The 20299-nt window shown below is 44.8% G+C and overlaps 1 protein-coding gene across 4 annotated transcripts in view; it reads left to right on the plus strand.

The window, feature by feature from the left end:
• XPNPEP1 (X-prolyl aminopeptidase 1) overlaps positions 1-20299 on the plus strand; it is a 90911-nt gene that overhangs the window by 12758 nt on the left and 57854 nt on the right. For all 4 annotated transcript variants that reach the window (XM_077455076.1, XM_077455077.1, XM_077455075.1 and 1 more), the window contains exons 3-6: positions 3095-3158; positions 6870-6974; positions 15156-15248; positions 16354-16497. In XM_077455076.1, the coding sequence (XP_077311202.1) occupies positions 3095-3158; positions 6870-6974; positions 15156-15248; positions 16354-16497 (406 nt within the window). The remainder of the gene's footprint in view (positions 1-3094; positions 3159-6869; positions 6975-15155; positions 15249-16353; positions 16498-20299) is intronic.

Raw genomic sequence — 20299 nt, forward strand, 5'->3', positions numbered from 1 at the left:
ATAATTTTGTACCTTTCTCCTGCCTGATACCTTTTTTGCAATGAGATCCCTCTGATGCTTTGGAATAAGGATGAACTCAAGCGTGTTTGCATACTCCACGTGCAGAGCTCGCCAGGAAGTCGGCGCAGCGCTGAGCTAATCACAGGCAGTGAGACATTGCCCCGATGCGTGGCTGCAGAGATCGGGCAATGTCTCACTGCCTGTAATTAGCGCAGTGCTGCACCGACTTCCTGGCGGGCTCTGCACGTGGAGTATGCAAACATGCCTGAGTTCATCCTTACTTTGGAAGCTCTTTGTGGACCATGTCTTTTGCTGTAGGATGTGACTAAGAAAATGTCAGGAAAGACCTACTAGAACAGCTGAACTTTATTTGGGGTTAATCGGAGGCACTTTAAAGCAGAGTTCCAGTAGTTTTTCTGTTATTAAAGGTCAGCAGCTACAAAAAGTGTAGCTGCTGACTTTTAATAAACACACACTTACCTGTTCCACGGTCCAGCGATGTGGCTGGCTGAAGCCTTGCTTCTCTCCCTCGTCTCTCCATGGCACTGGCAAAGCAAGTGTGGGCACCTGGCTATGACAGCTTGCGGCTTCACAGCCGGGTGTGCCCTGCGCATACACGAGTCACGCAGCGCCTCCCCATTGGTCGGGCAATTTTCTGGGACCTGTGACGTGTCCCAAAAGATTGCAAGGAGGGAGGGGGAGAGAATAACTTTGACTCGAGCTGCCTAGGCAGCTCGAGCGGAAGTGGGAGCAGGTACCCTTCAAAGCTAGGTACCTGCTGGCATATTTGGGGGGGGGGGGGGGAGAGAGAGAGGAGTGTTTAAATTGGAACTTTCCCTTCTCCACTTTAAATGATGGTAGTTGTGTACTGACTCCTATTTAACATGAGTTTGAATGTGATTTCTTAATGCTGAACACAGCTACGTGCACACTTATGCAACAACATTATTTTATTTTTTTCATTTTACTAAACGTGCACCGTTTAGGAAATAGTTACTGTAGATGCAGCCGGTGATGTCACAGTGCATGTGTTCTGAAGGAACATCATACGGCGCTGTTCCTTCATAGTCCTGTGTAACATCATCACAGCTCCGGTCACTCACACAGCCGGAGTCCGCAAACCCGAAACAAAAGAACGGGTAAAGATGGTAGAGACTTAGGCTGGATTCACACCTATGCATTTTTAGAGCTTTTTGCATTTTGCAGATTTGCACTACAGAACGTGTTCCATAGGAAACCATGGTAAATGGACTGTAGTGCAAATCTGCAAAATGCAAAAAGCACTAAAACTGCATAGGTGTGAATCCAGCCTTAAGCAGTGACAGTTTGCTGCTGGAGGGCTTAGTTCTAAGATGAGTTTCACATAACGTGCAAGCAGGTTTAAAAAAAAAAAGGCAGCAATTTACTACCCCTTTTAATGACATTGGCTGTATATTTGGGGTCATTATTCTGTTGCAGAATACATTGGGGGCCATTCACATGCCTCCCTGAAGGTATGGCACAATCTTCCTGTACTTCTCAGCATTGAGGACACCATTGGTACTGACCAAATCTCCAACTCCATTTGCAGAAATGCAGCCCCAAACTTGCAAGGAACCTCCACCATGCTTCGCTGTTGCCTGCAGACACTCATTATTGCACCGCTCTCCAGCCCTTTATCAACAAACTGCCTCCTGTTATAGCTAAATATTTCATATTTTGACTCATCAGCCCAGAGCACCTGCTGCCATTTTTCTGCACCCCAGTTCCTCTGATTTCCTACATAGTTGAGTTGCTTAGCCTTGTTTCCACATCTCAGGTATGGCTTTTGGGCCACAATTTTTCCATGAAGACCACTTCTAGCCAGACTTCTCTAGAAAGTAGAAGGGTGTACCTGGGTCCTACTGGTTTTTGCCAGTTCTGTGCTGGTGGCACTGTTGCACATCTTCTGATGTGGAAGGGAAGTAAGCATGATGTGTCTTTATTCCGCTGCATTAGGTTTCCTTGCATGACCACTGTTGCTTCAATAAAAGCTGGAACTCACTGATTTCTATTAACAATGGGATGCTATCAGCAAAGATGAAAAGGTTACAATGTATATCATGTGAAAAAGATACTAGAGTACCACTTGCTGGCTGTATAAGGGACTGCATACAATTTTACATACTTTTTACTTGCCTGTTTAAAAACAAAAAAACCCCCCACAAAACTAGATTTTATTACCGTTTGATGTGAAGCTGTGTTCTACTTAGGCAGGGTAAAGAAACCTGCTTACTTTAACTGCATCCTCACCAGCTGCACATACTAACCGTGCCTGCACTATCTTGCCCCTTCGTTTTCCACCGGGAATGAGGAGAGGAAGCATACGTAAGTCAGACCTTACTCGGGAATGATGACGGGTTCTTCAACACCTTTTTATCTTAGAGACCCTGTCACCTTGTGTATTCAAGGCATAGTGACAAAGCTTGCTTAAAGCCCGCACACCTGCTTATACTTATCTTTACACGCAACTCCTTCCTATATGGCTGCCACTGCCAATTACCAGATGATTCCAGCTGTAGGGGAGCATGTGATCCCCTTCAGCGATGCAGTGCTTAGACCTAGCAGCCAATTGTTAGACCCAAGCACAGTCACATATTATTGAGGGTTTGATGTCACCGGGTGACAGGGTCACTTTAAAGTGAATATGTACTCCCATTTTTAGACCCCTTTTACACCAAGGGTGTTTTGCAGGCACTATAGCATTAGAAATAGTGCCTGCAATCTGCCCTTAAACCGCTGCTCCGTTGTCCGAGGGCTTTCACACTGGAACAGTGCGCTGGCAGGACATCAGGAAAAGTCCTTCCAGCAGCTTCCTTGGAGCGGTGAAGGAGCGGTGTGTTTACAGCTCCTCCACCGCTGCTCCCCATTGAAATCAATGGGGCAGCTCTGCAATACCACCAGCAAAACGCCGCTATTGTGTTGTATTGCGGGCGGTTTTAACCCTTTCTCGGCCGCTAGCGGGGGTTAAAAGCGCCCCGCTAGCTGCCGAAATGCGCTGCAAATCCGACAATGTCCTCCATGTATGCATTATGGGTTCTCATGTAATTTTGTGTGTGTTGTCATCGGTTTGCAGAGTGAGTACATCGCCCCATGTGACTGCAGACGGGAATTTATATCTGGATTCAACGGTTCTGCCGGTGAGTACGGTGCTGGATTGTTTTTTTCCAGGAATGTGACTATAATTACGTTTATTCTTATATCATGTCAGATCAGGTGCTACATTATTTAGTTGGTTATTTTGGATGAAAGCTCTTCACTTGTGCATGAATGTTTATGTCATGGTCAGCCCCGCACTTGGGTGTCTTCAGGATCCTGGCTTTAGTTCCCACCAAGTCTCTATGTGCATGAAGTTTGTATGTTCTCTTGTGTGAGGTTCATTATGGGTGACTCAGTTTAATCCGACAGCACAATGTGAAGGGATATTAAAGCGGTATTAATATAATTGTGAAGTCTTGTATTTGTAATGTGTAACAACTTGCGTACCGGGCACTTATACCCCTTCCTGCCCCCAGGCCTTTTTTTTTGTCAATTTTTAGTGCTGACGCACTTTGACAATTGCACGGTCGTTTCTTTTAGTGCTATTTAATGGTATTTAACCCCTGGATTTTTTTATTTTTAGCTAAACAAACAAACAAAAAATGTTCTTTTCAAAAATATTTTGTTTTTTTTGTTTTGTTTTTAGCAAAAAAATTAAAAAACCCAGTGGTGATTAAATACCACCAAAAGAGAGCTCTATTTGCGAGGAGGAAAATTATAAAAAAGTTAGTTTGGGTACAGTGTTGTGTGACCGCACAATTGTCATTAATAGTGCGACAGCGCTGATAGCTGGAAATTGACCTGGGCCGGAAGGGGATAAAGTGGTTAAAAACAGAGCTTAGAGTGTTAGGCATTTCGTTGTCTGGTCACCCTTTAATTAGAGATATATACTTTGGAATTTATAGTGGGAACCCCCACTGAGGGGAACAGGAACACATCACTTTGGGGGTCTAGTAAACAGCTATTTGTAGAGGTTTTATGTCTGCTTTCACTGTTGTAGCTGGCTATTATCTGACTTTAGAATTTATGGAGTGGGCCTCATTATCCCGCGCTGTAATAAATCTACCCCCGGAATCTGTTTTTCTATGCTTGTCCGAGTTTTGGTACAAGCAGCAGAATGTGGCGCCACATTGAAAAACCTCAGTGTCTTTGTACAGCTGACACCTTAATGAGCTTGTGGAGTCATACGAGGACTAGGGTGTTCTTTGCAGATTATATTGAACATGTATATTATTAGACCAGCTGAGATCTCTGAAGACTGAGGGTGTCCAATCTTTCTAATCAATAAAAAATAACTCTAATGAGAGTAAACGAGGCCTCAGGCTTGGTGGGAGTAAAAAATTACATGGAGCCTATGAACAGTAGTTGGAGGAATCGTGCCCCATCATTGGTATTAGTGGGAGGAATTGTGCCCCATCATTGGTGTCGGTGGGATGGAATAGTGCCCCATCATTGGTGTCGGTGGGATGGAATAGTGCCCCATCATTGGTGTCGGTGGGATGGAATAGTGCCCCATCATTGGCGTCGGTGGGATGGAATAGTGCCCCATCATTGGCGTCGGTGGGATGGAATAGTGCCCCATCATTGGCGTCAGTGGGATGGAATAGTGCCCCATCATTGGCGTCAGTGGGATGGAATAGCTTATAATAAAACAGCACTACATGCATCACAAAGTCCCTGACTTCTTCAATTAATAAAAGTCCATAGCGAGATCTTTGTGATAGATGTGTGGAATCACTGTGGTGTGTCAGTTTTTGAAGCTTAGTGATTTTCATTCAACACAAAGATCTTCTCGCTATGGACTTTTATTAATTGAAGAAGTCAGGGACTTTGTGATGCATGTAGTGCTGTTTTATTAGAAGTTATAAACTATTTTTATTTATTGGTCGCAGCACTTTTCTTCTACTTCCATTGTGTGTGTGTGTGTGTGTATCCCACAGTGGAGCAGCAGCCTTGTGATTTTCAATATTCATTGTAATTTTTATTTTTTTATTAATGCTTATCTTACTCTTGATTTTGTATTGTTATATGTATTATTATTTTTAGGTCTCAGCGCGGTGTTACCCCCCCCCCCCCCCCCCCCCCCACGTTTTGAGTTTTCACCTTAATAACGGCTTTAATAGAAATCTCTCTATACATTCTAAGCTCCCGCAGATATAAACTTTAAATAAAGTTAGGGTCATCATTTTTTATTCCTTTTTAGATAGAGCAGAGAATGGTTAGAATCTCTGCCAGGTTTTTATTGCTGTATCCCTGCTGTGGGGATTCATATTTTACAAGGACTAAAAGTAATGGTAAAAATCTTCAACCTGTTCTGGTGACTACCGCCCTAATATGTCAATCCCTGGCTTTACTGACCAGTGTGTGAGATTTTGCACTGATGGCTTCTGGAGCAATAAATTGTTCTGCACCTGGTTTCCATTATTGCCTTTTTTTTTTTTTTTTTTTATAATTTTAAATCAAGTTGCTGCCTGGCCGGTCTCCTGGGTGCTGACAGGCAGATGGTTATATTGCATAAGGTGATTAAAACGCCATTCAGACTTCCACTTTGGCAGCAGAACAATGCTGACTCTTCAAGTCTATTTTTTTTGTCTTTTTTGTAGTTTGGTCACATGCTATAAAGTTTTCTTAGAATTGAAATTTAAAATGTCTTTGAAAACACAAACGCGTCTTTGCTCATCATGCGTTTTAGTACACTGATGTGGGAGGTATGCCTTGCCTGGCTCATGCTTAAGTTAGCCATATACTTTAAATAAAAGTTGGGTGAGTTCAGCCCTAGCCTGCAGTATAAACGGCTGTTGATCATCGTGAGCGGCTGTATGGCCGGTCCCGCCACCATCACAAATGCAGGCGCATTACTGTGCTCAGCTAAAGCGGAGTTCCACCCAAAAGTGGAACTTCCACTCATTTGTTTTCTCCCCCCTCCGGTGCCACTATTGACATTTTTCGGGGGGGGGGGGGGGGGGACAGGATACCTGTCTTAGCCCCTGTACACACGGTCGGAGATTCTACCAACCAAATCCGTCGGATTGTGTCCGAAACTGTTGCATGCACACGGTCGGACTAAGTTGTCAAAAAATCCGATCTTTCAGAACGTGATGACGTAATTTCGTTACGATGGGACTACATTCAGGCTAGTAGCCAATAGCTTTGATGTAGGAATTTGATCTGAGCATGCGTGGCACTTGGTCCGATCAAAATTCTCTACACATGATCGGAGTATGTCCAATCAGCCCAGTTGGTCGGGAAATATTTCCAACATGTTGGAAAATTGGGTCGGATGGAGATTCGGACGGAATCAGTCCGATGCATACCACACACAGTCGGATTATCCGACGACGCGGTCCGATAGGACACATTCCGATGGATTCTCCGACCGTGTGTACAAGGGCTTAGACACACATTCTGTTCCCTCTTCCGGGAGTCTGGGCTGCGGCCGTGTGACATCACTATGTGACTCCATTCTCCCTCCTCCTCTCCCTGTGGCCAGGCCAGTAGTAGAGAGGAGCAGGGCCTCCCGTATGTGCAGTAGTGTTCCCTGCTCGAAGCCAGGTACTCTCACCAACAATGGTGGCAGCTGCACCCGACAGCTAATGGAAACAGCTGTGGTGCTGACATCACGGGACTCCAGGACAGATCAGTGTCACATTATTAAAAGCCAGCAGCTGCAGTATGTGTAGCTGCTGGCTTTTAATTTTATCTTAATTTTTTTGCCGGAACACCGCTTTAATATACTGAGGGATAAGAATTTTTTTTCAAAAATGTGCGTGGATAGCTGAATTCTTTTATGATGATTTCCTTTGTGGTTGCAGGGACAGCAATAGTGACGGAGCAGAGCGCCGCTATGTGGACGGACGGACGCTACTTCCTGCAGGCTGCTCAGCAGATGGACAGCAACTGGACACTAATGAAGATGGGTGAGGTGGATCCCAGTTTGCTACATCTCAGACTAAAGTTGAACTCCAGGCAAACCACTAAATACACAGATGAGCATGCATATAAAAGAGCTATTCTACCTGCCAAAGGATTTGCATTTCTGTCCATCCAGTCCTTAAATGTACACAGCTCTGCCCTGTCTGGCAGGGAGGGGACCTGGTTTAGCTCTTCTACAGTTTCACTTTCTCTTACAAATCTCCTCCTCACTCCAACCTTGTTACTGGGCAGCAAAAGGAGACGCAGGACACTGATAAGCTCATTGTTTTCACTCTGCCCTCTCCTTATATGAGCATGTTCTGTGCACTGCAACACACCTGATTGGGTCTGTTTTCTTCCCCCTAGAAGCTTTGCTGTACTTTAAGTTGTTGATAACCAACTGAAATGTAAATTATTGCATTTCAAAACATACATTTAATGAGTACAGAGCTGCATTATATGTGTCTTTTATATCTGCCTGGAGTTCAGCTTTTTTCCCCTAACTTTTGTCAGGCTGTTTTATTTTATCACGGTGTTCCTGACAGACACCCCCTGTCCTGGGGTGAATGTACTCTACGTAGCAGCAGCGTTGTCACCCTATCCTCTTGCCGACTGCACTATAGCCAAATGACCGCTACAGCATGGGATGGCCAGTTAACAGAGCGGGCGGTGCGCTCTGGGATTGCAATGTCCTCGGGACACTGCTGATCACAGATTGAGATAAAGAGCCAATCAGCACCTCTTTACCATGGGATCAGCTGTGTCCAATCACAGCTGATCACAATGTAAACAAAAGCCGGTTATTAGCACTCATTTCCTTGTGCTGACAGCGGAGAGGAGAGCTGATAACTGGCTTGTGTAAAAGGGACACTGATAATTGGGGCATTGATTATCAGTGCAGTCTCAATGGAGGTCCGTGCCCATCAGTGCCTGCTCATCGTTGTCGCCCATCAGTGCAGCCTCAGCGGTGTACATCAGTGCTGCTGATCCGCAGTATCAATTCCGTCAATGAAAAAGTTTTCCTCCAAATTTTCATCAGTGGCATTTTTTCTGTGACGAAAACCAACAGTACACCACATTTTCGTCCACTGACGAAAACTGTGACAAATCAATTCTGTTTTTGTTAACGAACGAAAACAAAATGAAAATTTGAGGCAGGGACATTTATCCTCGTGAACTAACTTCAGGTTTCCTTGGAGCTCCGCCTGCTTCCGCTCCCAGCACGCAATCGTCTGTGCAGCCAGCAATACAGGCCTCCAAAACCGCAAACAACCGTCCAGAGCAGCACTGTGTATTACAGGTCTCCCGCGTCCCGAAGAGAGTCCAACTCCCGAGTCACAATGACGACCGTCCAGAGCAGAGAGCACCTGAGTGTGTACATTACAATTAGAGGCCTAGGGCCTTCCCTCAGACCACCATCCATCCAGAGCACTGTGTGTGCATTACAGGCCGCCTCTGACCACCGACATCCAGAGCACTGTGCAGCATTACAGGCCTCCTCTGACCAGTGACCACTGACCACCGGCATCCAGAGCACTGTGCATTACAGGCCATCCCTCAAACCTGAGACCACCATCCAGCGCTGTGTGCAGTAGTACAGACCTCCTTAGACCACCGTCTAGAGCACTGTGTGCATTACAAGCTTCCTCAGACCACCGTCCAGAGCACTGTGTGCATTACAGGCCTCCCAGACCATCCAGAGGGGCTAAATCTGTATCTGTGAGTTTGATCAAAACTTTAATACCATAAATAATAACCAATTCGATTTTCTTTTTCATACATCATGGGACACAGTCAGGCTACTATTCATTACCTACTGGGTTATACTCCATCTCAGGTGAATGGACACTGGTAGACCAAAGGTCTTCAGACAGGAAGTGATCCCCTATGTAACCCCTCCCACACAGGAAGCACTTCAGTTTTTTACCAGTGTCTGCAAGGTGGATGGCATGGTTTGTTTTGAGCTCTCTGAGCTCCAGGTCTCTAGTCCCACAAACGGTTCTTAAATTAATCAAGGTATTGACCGATCCGATCCATTTGACACAGGCTTTATATGCTTAGATAAATGGTACCCAAGCCTCGCAAAGAAGACACAAGATCCTGCAAGTTTTTGCCTGTAATGTGGCCTCCAGGGCGCTGGACCCTGGGAAGTGGAATCCTGGACACCACAGCGCAAAGCCATTCCAGCAGGGTGCTGTACAGGTCCAAGGGAGTGTACCCTACACATGAAAAGGGTACCCAGTCCTTGAAGGTCCTCAAGTGACAGGAACCCATTGTGAAGACTGGGCTCTTAGTTTCTAAGCTGCCCTGCACTTGGACAGGTAAGTGAAACCCCTTTACTTATTATTGTGGGGTGTCAGTCAGTCAAGCTAGCTAGAGACTGGACACCTGTGTGCGGTGACCAGACGGGGGAGTTTTGGGCTAGCTGTGGGTGTTTGCAAAGTGTACCTTTTTTTTTTTTTTGCTTGTCTGGCAGTTTTTTTACCTGTATAATGGCGCATGACTGTGCGCCATTTCGCCTTGGTTCACCAGGGCGCCCATACGTTCCCAAGAGTGCCGCTATGCTCAGTTAGCAGTTTGTTTGGCGGCTTCGCCGCACATGCGCAGTGGCCTTTTATCTGGACGCACGAGGATTCGCATCATATGCGGATACAGCCATGCCTGTTTGCCGGGAGCACACAGAGAATGTTCCGGTACACACACCCAGCTTATTTAAGATGCGTAGGCCACACATTCAGTGCTTCCTGAAGGCAGCTGTGGGACACAGAGCAGGCTCGGAACAGACACTTACAGCGCTTAATTTTTCCTTACCTGGGTCACGTGAGTCACCAAGTGTTGCTTGGCTGGCAGGCTAAAAAGTCTCCCTTCTGAGGTGTTTTAATACTACACCCAAGTACTCTCTTTTTGTGGCTGGTAAATGTCTTCAAAAAAGACAAGCGGGACCAGCACTACAGGGAAGGGCACACCGATGTCATCAGTAGTTCGTGACGAACCTAGTCATATCCCTAGTGTTGTATCCCCTGAAAGACCAGAGGCTTCCTGGCAATCTGAGCTGCTACGCCTATCTGGTATTGTGCCTACAGTAAATGCTACTACTTGACCTTTTTATCACTGAGGATGAACTGTCCTCGGCCCTAGCTGGCTTAGAGCACAGGATTGCTGGCATGATTCCCTCCATCTTGCAGGGTGGCAAGAAGAGTGACAGATCCTCCTCCTGGAAACTCCTAGTCTGGAGAAGGAATGGGTTGACGATGGGGAAGAGCTTAAAGCTCAGGACTCTGTGGAGGGCACGGCAGATGAGCCTGCTTCCAAGCAATATGGACAAGAAGATATCCAATTGATGTCTGCCTCTCATTCGCAGAGGCTTTTGATCCTGACTCCGACTGAATTGGTTCGTTCTGCCTTTAAGTTGCATTTCCAGTCCTTAAAGGATCAGGTCAAATGGCCTGATAGGCCTAACCAGGAGGATGATCTGCCTGAAAGTAAGACCAATATTTCTCAAGTGCTGTGTTTTGCTATTGACGCCTTAAAGGATTCAATACAGCAGGTTTCTCGTTTTGGCTCTCTCGTCTGTACATATGTGCATACTCTTGTGGCTTAAGAACTGGTCAGCCGAGCTTACTTGTAAAAAGTTATTGGCAGGTTTCCCTTTTCGTGGTGAACGTTTATTTGGTGATCACTTGGACAAATATATCCAAAAGATTTCCGGAGGGAAGAGTTCTCTACTTCCTGTGATGAAAAGCACCAGACATCCCTCATTTAAAACCACAGGGACTGCTTCCTCAAATGTCTTGCCGTCAAGGCGGTTCCACCACAAACAGGGCGCTAGGGTCAGGGCCAAGCCGCAGGGCCAGGGCCAGATAAAGCCCTCGGTCCAAGATTCTACGAAACCCAGCACCAAGCCCTCCTTTTGAGGGGACGTCCCCACTCCATCGAGTGGGTGGAAGGCTGCTGCACTTTGCGGACATTTGAAGAACAATAATTCAGGATGAGTGGGTCTCCTCAATTATATCTCAGGGTTACAAGCTGGAGTTAAATGTGTAGAAACAGAACGAAACTCTGGATAGCCGCACTCCGGATTGTGTAAAAATTAGATGCTTTTATTTCTTCAAGTGAGAGTGCAAAACTCCATTGAACAAAACATCACAGCAAAAAGGGAACAAAAAAGGATTTTAGGACAAAGTTTTCTGACGCGTTTCACGCTACAAACAGCGCTTACTCATAGCTCACGGTTACAAGCTGGAGTTGTGGGAGGTTCCCCCTTAGAGCTTTTTAAGATCCAGTGTTCCCTCGGATCCTCCAAAAAGAAACTTATTGCTTCAGGCACTACATCTAGTGCATCAAGGAGTGATTGTAGAGGTTTCTGTATCCGAAAGGGGCACAGGGTTTTACTCAAACCTCTTTACGGTTTAGAAACAAAATGGGGACACAAGGCCCATTTTGGACCTAAAGATGCCGGAACAAGTACCTACTGATACAGTCCTTTCGGATGGAGTCTGTCCGCTCAGTAGTAGCCTCACACCAGAGGTGAGACTTTCTAGCTATCAATATAAAAGATGCGTATTTACACATACCTATCTTTCAGCCCCCATCAGAGGTGCCTACATTTTGCAGTAGAGGAATGTCCTTTTTAGTTTGTGGCTCTAACCTTCGGGCTGGCTACAGCTTCCCGGGTGTTCACAAAGGTCCTAGCACCAGTATTGGGTCTTTTAGGGGCCCAAGACATCCTAGTGCTTGGGTATCTGGACGACCTCCTACTCTGAGATCACTCATTACAGGCTCTAGAACCGAGTGCGGTATTTGAAAAGCTTAGGCTTGATCATAAATACCAAAAAATCAGCCTTGAAACCAGCTCAAAGTCTAAAGTATTTAGGTCTGATCCTAGATATGGTTCAAGCAAGAGTATTCTTGCCACCTGTAAGGATCTGTGCTCTGAAGGTTCAGGTTCGTCAGATAAGGGGAACTAGACAACACTCCATTTGGCTCTGTATGAGTCTTCTAGGGAGGATGGTATCTTCCGAGTCAGTGCCTTATGCCAAGTTCCATTCCAGGGCTTTACAACAAGACATCTTGTTGGCCTGGATCAGAAGAGGAATAACCCTGGATTATCCAATGTGCTTATCTCCTCGGGCATGCTTAAGCCTAAACTGGTGGTTGCATGATCAGAACCTGTGAAAGGGAAAATCCTTTCACCTGGTAAATTGGAGAGTATTGATTACAGATGCCAGTCTCTCAGGCTGATGAGCGACCCTAGAAGGGCTCACAGCTCAGAGGAAATGGTCAGGGACAGAACAGATCCTGCCCATCAACGCCCTGGAATTATGGGCAGTACGTCTGGCCCTACAGTCCTGGATGGGAGAGTTTCAGGACTGCTCTATCAGGGTTCAATCCGACAGTGCCACTGCAGTGGCCTATATAAACCACTAAGGCAGTACCAGGAGTCGTTCAGCTCTGAAGGAGGTGAACCACATACTAGCCTGTCCCAATTTATATCTGCAGTCCATATCACGGGAGTAGAGAACTGGAAGGCAGATTATCTCAGTCGCTAGCAGATCTGCCCAGGGAATGGTCCCTCCACCCAGGGCTATTGCAGCAAATTTGCCAGCGTTGGGGATGGCCAGAGGTCAACCTATTTGCATCCAGGTTCAACAACAAGCTATAGCTATTTGTGTCCCGAACAAGGGACCCTCTGGCAATCTGAGCAGATGCACTGATAGTTCCATGGAGACATTACTCCCTGGTTTATGCTTTCCCTCCAATCCCTCTCCTTCCACATTTGTTGCGCAGGATTCGGAAATAGGGAGTTCCAGTCATTCTGGTGGCATCAACCTGAGCCAGAAGGCCCTGGTTCCCAGAGATAGTGAGACTGACAATATACAGGCCATGGACGCTTTCACGTCGCCCTGATCTACTGCCTCAAGGTCCTATATTCCATCCCAATTTACAGTCTCTAAAGTTGATGGCATGGCCATTGAAGCCAGGGTGTTAAAGGACCATTGCATCTCGGGAACAGTAGTGTCTACCTTAGTGAATGCTAGAAAAGCTGTCACTAGGAAAGTTTTACCATAAGGTCTGGAAGACTTGTATTGCTTGGTGTGAAGCCAGAAAATGGCATCCTCGGAAATACGTGATTGGAGAAATCTCTTTTCTACAGTCAACTGTGGAAATAAAATTGGTACAATCAGAGGTCAAGTTTCGGCCCTATCAGTATCCTTCCAAAGGCCTTTAGCCTCCCATTCGATAATCCAAACCTCTATTCAGGGGCCAACTCGCTTGCTTCCCCCCATTAGGTCACCTATGTGTCCTTGGGACTTGAACTTGGTGCTGTCTGTGTTACAGAAACAACCATTTGAACCTGTCAAGGAAAATCAATTAGACTTGCTGTCACGAAAGCTAGCCTTCCTGATGGCCATCACCTCGGCTATAAAGGTGTCGGAGTGGGTGGCCCTTTCACGCAGGGAACCATACTTAATCCTTCACCATGACAGAGTTGTGTTACGACCTGTTCTATCACTTTTGCCAAAGGTGGTGTTGGCCTTTCATTTAAATCAGGACATTATTTTGCCTTCTTTTTTCTCTCAGCCTCGCTCGGCAGAAGAGAGACAACTGCATTCATTGGACGTTGTCTGGGCAGTCAAGGTTTATTTGTCTAGATCTGCAGAGATCCGAGGATCAGACTCCTTTTTTGTTTTACCAAAAGGACCCAAGAAGTGGCAGGCAGCTTCCAAGGCTTCCATTGCCAATTGGGTCTGTTAATGGATCATTCAGGCCTATGGTCTGAAACATGAAGCTTCTCCCTTTAAGGTGAGAGCTCATTCTACCAGGTGTGTAGGAACCTCCTGGGCTTTTCGACGTCAGATATCTGTGGCTGAGATTTGTAAGGCTCCTACCTGGTCTTCATTGCATACATTCACAAAATGTTGTCAAGTGGATGTTCGCGCAGCTGAGGATTCGGCTTTTGTCCGCAGTGTGATGCGGGCTGCCGTATAAGTTCTGATGGCTATTTTTTGGCAGGGTGTCTCCCTCCCCTCTTGGTCTGGGACGTCCCAGTAGGTTTTCATCATATTTACCTGTAAAATCCTTTTCTTTCAGTACATCATGGGACACAGCGATCCCTCCCCTCTTTTTTGAGGATTCAGTGCTTGCTACAAAACTGAAGTGCTTCCTGTATGGGAGAGATTCTATAGGGGATCACTTCCTGTCGGAAGACCTTTGGTCTACCAGTGTCCATTCACCTGGAGATGGAGTATAACCCAGTAGGCAATGAATATTACCCTGATTCTGTGTCCCATGATGTACTCAAGGAAAGGGATTTTACAGGTAAGTATGATGAAAAAATCCTATTTTTTTTTTTTTTTTTTTTTTTACTCCAGGAGTATATAATGAGTTTGGAAATTCTTAAATAATGCATTACTATTTAACTTGACGCATTTGATTTTAGTTGACTGAAATTAATTTATTCAACTAAATTACTAGAGATTTTACTCGACTAAAACATTTAGCAGATAACTAAAATGACATTTTAGTCAAAAGACTATAAAACGAAATCAAAATTCAATACCAAAATTAACACTGCCTATCAGTGCACATCAGAGCAGCCTCATCAGCGAAGGAGAAAAATTACCTGTTTGCAAAATTATATAACAGACGTTTATTTAGCAAAAAATAAGAAAACCCAGTGGTCATTAAATACCACTAAAATAAAGCTCTATTTTAAAAAAATATATATATAAAACTTTCATATGGGTACAGTGTAATGTGACCGCACAAATGTTATTCAAATTATGACAGCTCTGAAAGCTGAACGTTGGGTCTGGGCAGGAAGGGGGTAAAAGTGCCCAGTAGGTAAGTGGTTATTAAACCCAAAACCAAAAATATAATATGTTGCAGCTTACCAATCATTAGATGTGGTGGTTGCATTTTTTTTTTTTTTTATTTTTTTTTTCATTTATTGGCTTGAGTAAGTATCAAAACACAGACTAGTAGTCAAAGTGGCCCAGAGGGCCTCAAACAAGTGCCAAAAGGGCTGCAGGTTGGGCACCAGAGCTGTAAGTGAAGGGAAGACTCTTTAATAAAGCCCTGGAAAGCAGGAAACGCTGGTGTTCTCATCATTTCCAACTCTACTAAAAAAAGCAAATAACCCCACAAAATCTTGGCTAGACATAACATGTTCTTTCTTGTTACAGGTCTAAAGGACACGCCCACACAGGAAGACTGGCTAATCAGTGTGCTTCCTGAAGGCTCACGGGTCGCTGTAGATCCTTTTATTATTCAAACAGGTAACATGTTTTTCCAAATGTTACTGGTGATGCCAGTCCTCCGATACACTGGTAGTAGGCTTGCCACCTTTCGGTTTGCCCCTTGGCATCCACTGACTTGCTGGCAGGTAACCTACGTAAAATTTGTACATATCCAGAAACTCAGCACAAGGATAGTAGGAACCGCAATAATAGGTGCAGCAGGGGTACAGATTTGGAAAATAGGTGCAGGGATGGTGGAACCACTTATGAGAACAGTAGGTATGTGGACCCAGGAATGCAGTGCAAGGATGGTGGACAACTCTCATAATGGGCATAGCTGATGTGCAGACCAGGGAACTCAGCAAAGGGAAGGGGGGAACTCCTCATAATGGGCAAAACAGAGGTGTAGACCCTGGAATAGTGGGAACCTTTCATAATGGGCACAGCAGGTGTGCACACCTGGGAACCCAGTGCAGAGATTGTGGCTATAATGGGCACAGCATGTGTACAGACCCAGGAACTCGCAAATAGTCTTCGACCGATATGAGGTTTATTTTTTCATCTATCGGACACTAAAACTGGCCTTAGCTGGATCGAGTCTCAGCTGGTTCAGCAGGGACCAGCAAAATTTCCATCCATCTATGGCCAGGCTGGTTGTACTGAGGATGATTCATTGATTTGACTTCAGTACAACCAGCATGCCAGTTTTTTTTTGGATGCAATCACTGCTGGTGGCTATAGCCGCTAACAGGGAACATTGTGTTCTGCTGGCAGGGAAGGGCCCCCCACTGGTAGAACACGATAGTGCTGTAGGTCAGATGCCCCCATCAACACTGGCTGTGTTGATGGGAGAATTGAGTGATTTTGCAGGAAAGAAAATGGCATAAGCTATGGCTTGCTTGGATATCACTTTTGGAGAGGCTATCCCTTTAAGTTCAAATCAATGTGTAGAATGGAAGCTTGTGTTTAGGATGAAGCCTCAGGGGGCAAAAAATTCAGTTTCTTTTAGTTTATATCCTTAGTGGAGTGTCCTTTTAACATGGGATGTGGGTGGAGCTTATTGGAAGTATATTAAATGAACGTTGCGCGTATATTATTGCTATTATTATTATTATTATGTGTTTTTTTTTCCATCTTTGTTTAGACCAGTGGAAGAGTATGTCCATGGCATTGAAGAACGCTGGACATCTCCTTGTACCTGTGCAGGAAAACCTCATAGATGCCATCTGGACAGACCGCCCAGAAAGGCCGTGTCAGCCGCTGATAACATTGGGTCTGAACTACACAGGTTCGTGTTATTGCCTTCACTATTCCAATTCTAGGCCGCTGAACTTAAAGGGTAAAGCCCCATACACACTATCAGATTTTCTGCTGAGTTTTGTCTTCAGATTTACCAAAACCATATAATAGGAGGTCAAACCTTAGGAGTTTAAATGTGTATGCAATCAGGCAGGCCCTCGCACTACATGGTTTTGGTAAACCTGAAGGAAAAACTCAGCAGAAAAACTGATAGTGTTGTATGGGGCTTTAGTTTACCTTTTCATGAAAAAACGGAAAGGCTAACTCACTCCAAATATCCCAGCCACTTCTAGGCTTCTCTGCACAGTGTCCATAATGTCCCGTCCTGCCTGTACACCACTATACACAGCCCCGGAGGGAGTATTTATCATAATGTTAACAATGACAAGTTTTCAGAAAAGATAGGAGGAGAGGTGGGTAAGAAAGTAGGAAAAAGGGGAGGAGGTGGGGAAAGAGATGTGGTGGTTGCATTACTTTTTAGGCTTTTTTGCTTTATTTTCACCTTGTAATCCTGACAGTAACTCCCTGTGCTAGGGTGACAACGCTCACTCAATGTACTGCATCTCTGGAGGACAGCTTTGTCACCTTTTGGCTGCTCTCCTGATTATGACAAAAAAAATCTCTTCCTCTACTTATATAGAGAGCATTGCTTTGCAGTTAAAGAAGGTATTCAAGGATAAACACTTCTCCCCATGCGGTAGGGCTTTGCAGTGAAAGGGTTGCTTACTCTTCACCCTTAGACAAAAACGAGAGCAAAGATATACAGTGCCTTGAAAATGTATTCGTACCCCTTGAAATTTTATAGTTTTGTCATTTTACGAACAAAAATGTAAATGTATTTTATTGGGATTATATGTGATAGGCCAACACAAAGTGGTACATAGTTGTTAAGTGGAAGGAAAATGATAAATGGTTTTCAACATTTTTTTTTACAAATATGTGAAAAGTGTGGCGTGCATTTGTATTCGGCCCCCTTTACTCTGATACCACTAACTAAAATCTAATGGAACCGATTGCCTTCAGAAGTCACCTAATTAGTAAGTAGAGTCCATCTGTGTGTAATTTATTCTCAGTATAAATACAGCTGTTCTTTGAAGCCCTCAGAGGTTTGTTAGAACAGTGGTCATCAACCCTGTCCTCAGGGCCCACTAACAGGCCATGTTTGCAAGATAACTGAAATACATCACAGGTGACATTATTTGCTGCTCGGTGATTGCAGTATTGTAGTCTGCATCTCCCCAAGGTTATACATAAAACCTGGCCTGTTAGTGGGCCCTGAGGACATGGTTGATGACCACTGTGTTAGAGAACCTTAGTGAACAAACAGCACCATGAAGGCCAAGAAACACACCCAGACAGATCAGGGATAATGTTGTGGGGAAGTTTAAAGCAGGGTTAGGGTTTAAAAAAAATATCCTAAGCTTTAAACTGCTCACTGAGCACTGTTCAGTCCATCATATTAAAATATAAAGAGTATGGCACAACTGCAAACCTTCTAAGACGTGGCTGTCCAGCTAAACTGACAGGCCAGGCAAGGAGAGCATTAATCAGAAAAACAGCCAAGAGGCCCCTGGTAACTCTGGATGAGCAGAAGAGATCCTCAGCTCAGGTGGGAGAATCTGTCCACAGGACAACTATTCGTTGTGCACTCCATAAATCTGGCCTTTATGGAAGAGTGGCAAGTAGAAAGCCATTGTTAAAAGAGGAAGTCCTGCTTTGTTTGCGAGAAGCCATGTGGGGGACACAGCAAACATGTGGAAGAAGGTGCTCTGGTCAGATGAGACCAAAATTGAACTTTTTGGCCTAAAAGCAAAATGCTATGTGTGGCAGAAAACTAACACTGCGCATCACCCAGAACACACAATCCCCACCGGGAAACGTGATGGTGGCAACATCATGTTGTGGGGATGCTTTTATTTAGCAGGGACAGGGAAGCTGGTCAGAGTTGATGGGAAGATGGATGGAGCCAAATACAGTGCAATCTTAGAAGAAAACCTGTTAGAATTTGAAAAAGACTTGAGACTGGGGCGGAGGTTCACCTTCCAGCAGCACAATGACCCTAAACATACAGCCAAAGCTACAATGGAATGGTTTAGATCAAAGCATATTCATGTGTTAGAATGGGCCAGTCAAAGTCCAGACCTAAAGCCAACTGAGAATCTGTGGCAAGATTGGAAAATTGCTGTTCACAGACTGAAATCTAATCTGACAGAGCTTGAGCTGTTTTGCAAAAAAGGACGGGCAACAATTTCACTCTTTAGATGTGCAAAGCTGGCAGAGACATAGCCAGAAAGACTTGCAGCTGTAATTGCAGTAAAAGGTGGTTCTACAAAGTATTGACTCAGGGGCTGAATACAAATGCACGCTACACTTCTCGGATATTTATTTGTAGGGATGAGCCAAATGCTCCCCGATTCAGCAGAACATACGAACAGGCCAAAAATTTGTTCGAGCACAGTTAGTCTATGGGACACGAACGTGAAAAATCAAAAGTGCTAATTTGAAAGGCTTATATGTAAGTTATTGCCATAAAAAGTGTTTGGGGACCTGGGTCCTGCCCCAGGGGATATGTAGCAATACCAAAAAAAAAGTTTTAAAGAGGTTGTTTTTTTGGGAGCAGTGATTTTAATAATGCTTAAAATAAAACAATAAAAATGAAATATTAATTTAAATATCGTGCCTTGGGGATGTCCTTAGTATGTCTGAAAAGTAGCGCATCTTTCCTATGTTTATAACCGTACCACAGCAAAATTACATTTCTAAAGGAAACATTTTTAATTAAAACTGCTCGCGGTTGTAATGTATTGTCGGATCCCAAGAATATAGATAAAAATGCCAAAAATACCCAATAAAATGGCGTGGATGTCACCCTCAAAATCCATACCAGGCCCTGTTATGGGTATTAAGGGGAACCCCGCACTCAAATTTTTTAGAAAATGGTGTGGGGGTTCCCCAGACACTAAATACTCTGAACAGCAGTATATATACTATATGGCCTGCCCTATATACTCTGCTGAAAATTGGGCATTAGGTGTTAGGTGGTACCTGAACATTGTAAGCTCTGTTACTCTTGTTGGGTGCAGGAACGGGCCCTGCTTTGAAATATTATATCAAAAATTGTTATTACATGCCCCTGTTAAACAGGGGCATAAAAATTGGGCCTTGGGTGATGGTGGTGGTGCCCTAAACCAAAAATATCGTTGGAAGCTAGCATCATCAAGATTGAGGAGGAATAGGATAGTCAGCGTAGGCAGTCTTCAAGGGATCCCACATCCATAGCAAATTCAATCAGTTACATCAGCATCAGGTGCTTGATAGCTACTGATTAATTTTTATGAATGTGAGCCTATCAACGGAGTCCGTGGACAGGCGCACTCTTTGATCCATTACAAACCCACCAGCAGCACTGAATGTGCATTCAGAAAGCACGCTGGATGCAGGACAGGCCAGTAGCTCAATTGCATATTGAGCAAGTTTTGCCCAGTGGTCCATCCTCGAGACCCAGTAACCCAGTGGATGCTCTGTTGGAAAGGTCTCCAAGTCTGCTCTTGCTCCTAGATCTTCCTGCACCATGTAATGCAGACGCTGGTGATGGTTGCTTGAACCGATCAGACCTTTGCGCTGAGGACTGAAAAATTAGAGTTACGCTTACCGGTAACGTCTTTTCCAGTAGTCTTTCAGGACAGCCACTATGAGAGATAGACTCCTCCTCTTCCTCTGGAAACACTGCGCCAGCCCATAAATTCTTACTTCCCCTGCCGGACCTCAGTTTATATCGAGATTCCCTCCGG

The sequence above is a fragment of the Lithobates pipiens genome, unplaced genomic scaffold (assembly GCF_037356315.1).
Source record: "Lithobates pipiens isolate NorthernLeopardFrog02 unplaced genomic scaffold, aLitPip1_a1.2 Scaffold_25, whole genome shotgun sequence".
Taxonomy (NCBI): domain Eukaryota; kingdom Metazoa; phylum Chordata; class Amphibia; order Anura; family Ranidae; genus Lithobates; species Lithobates pipiens.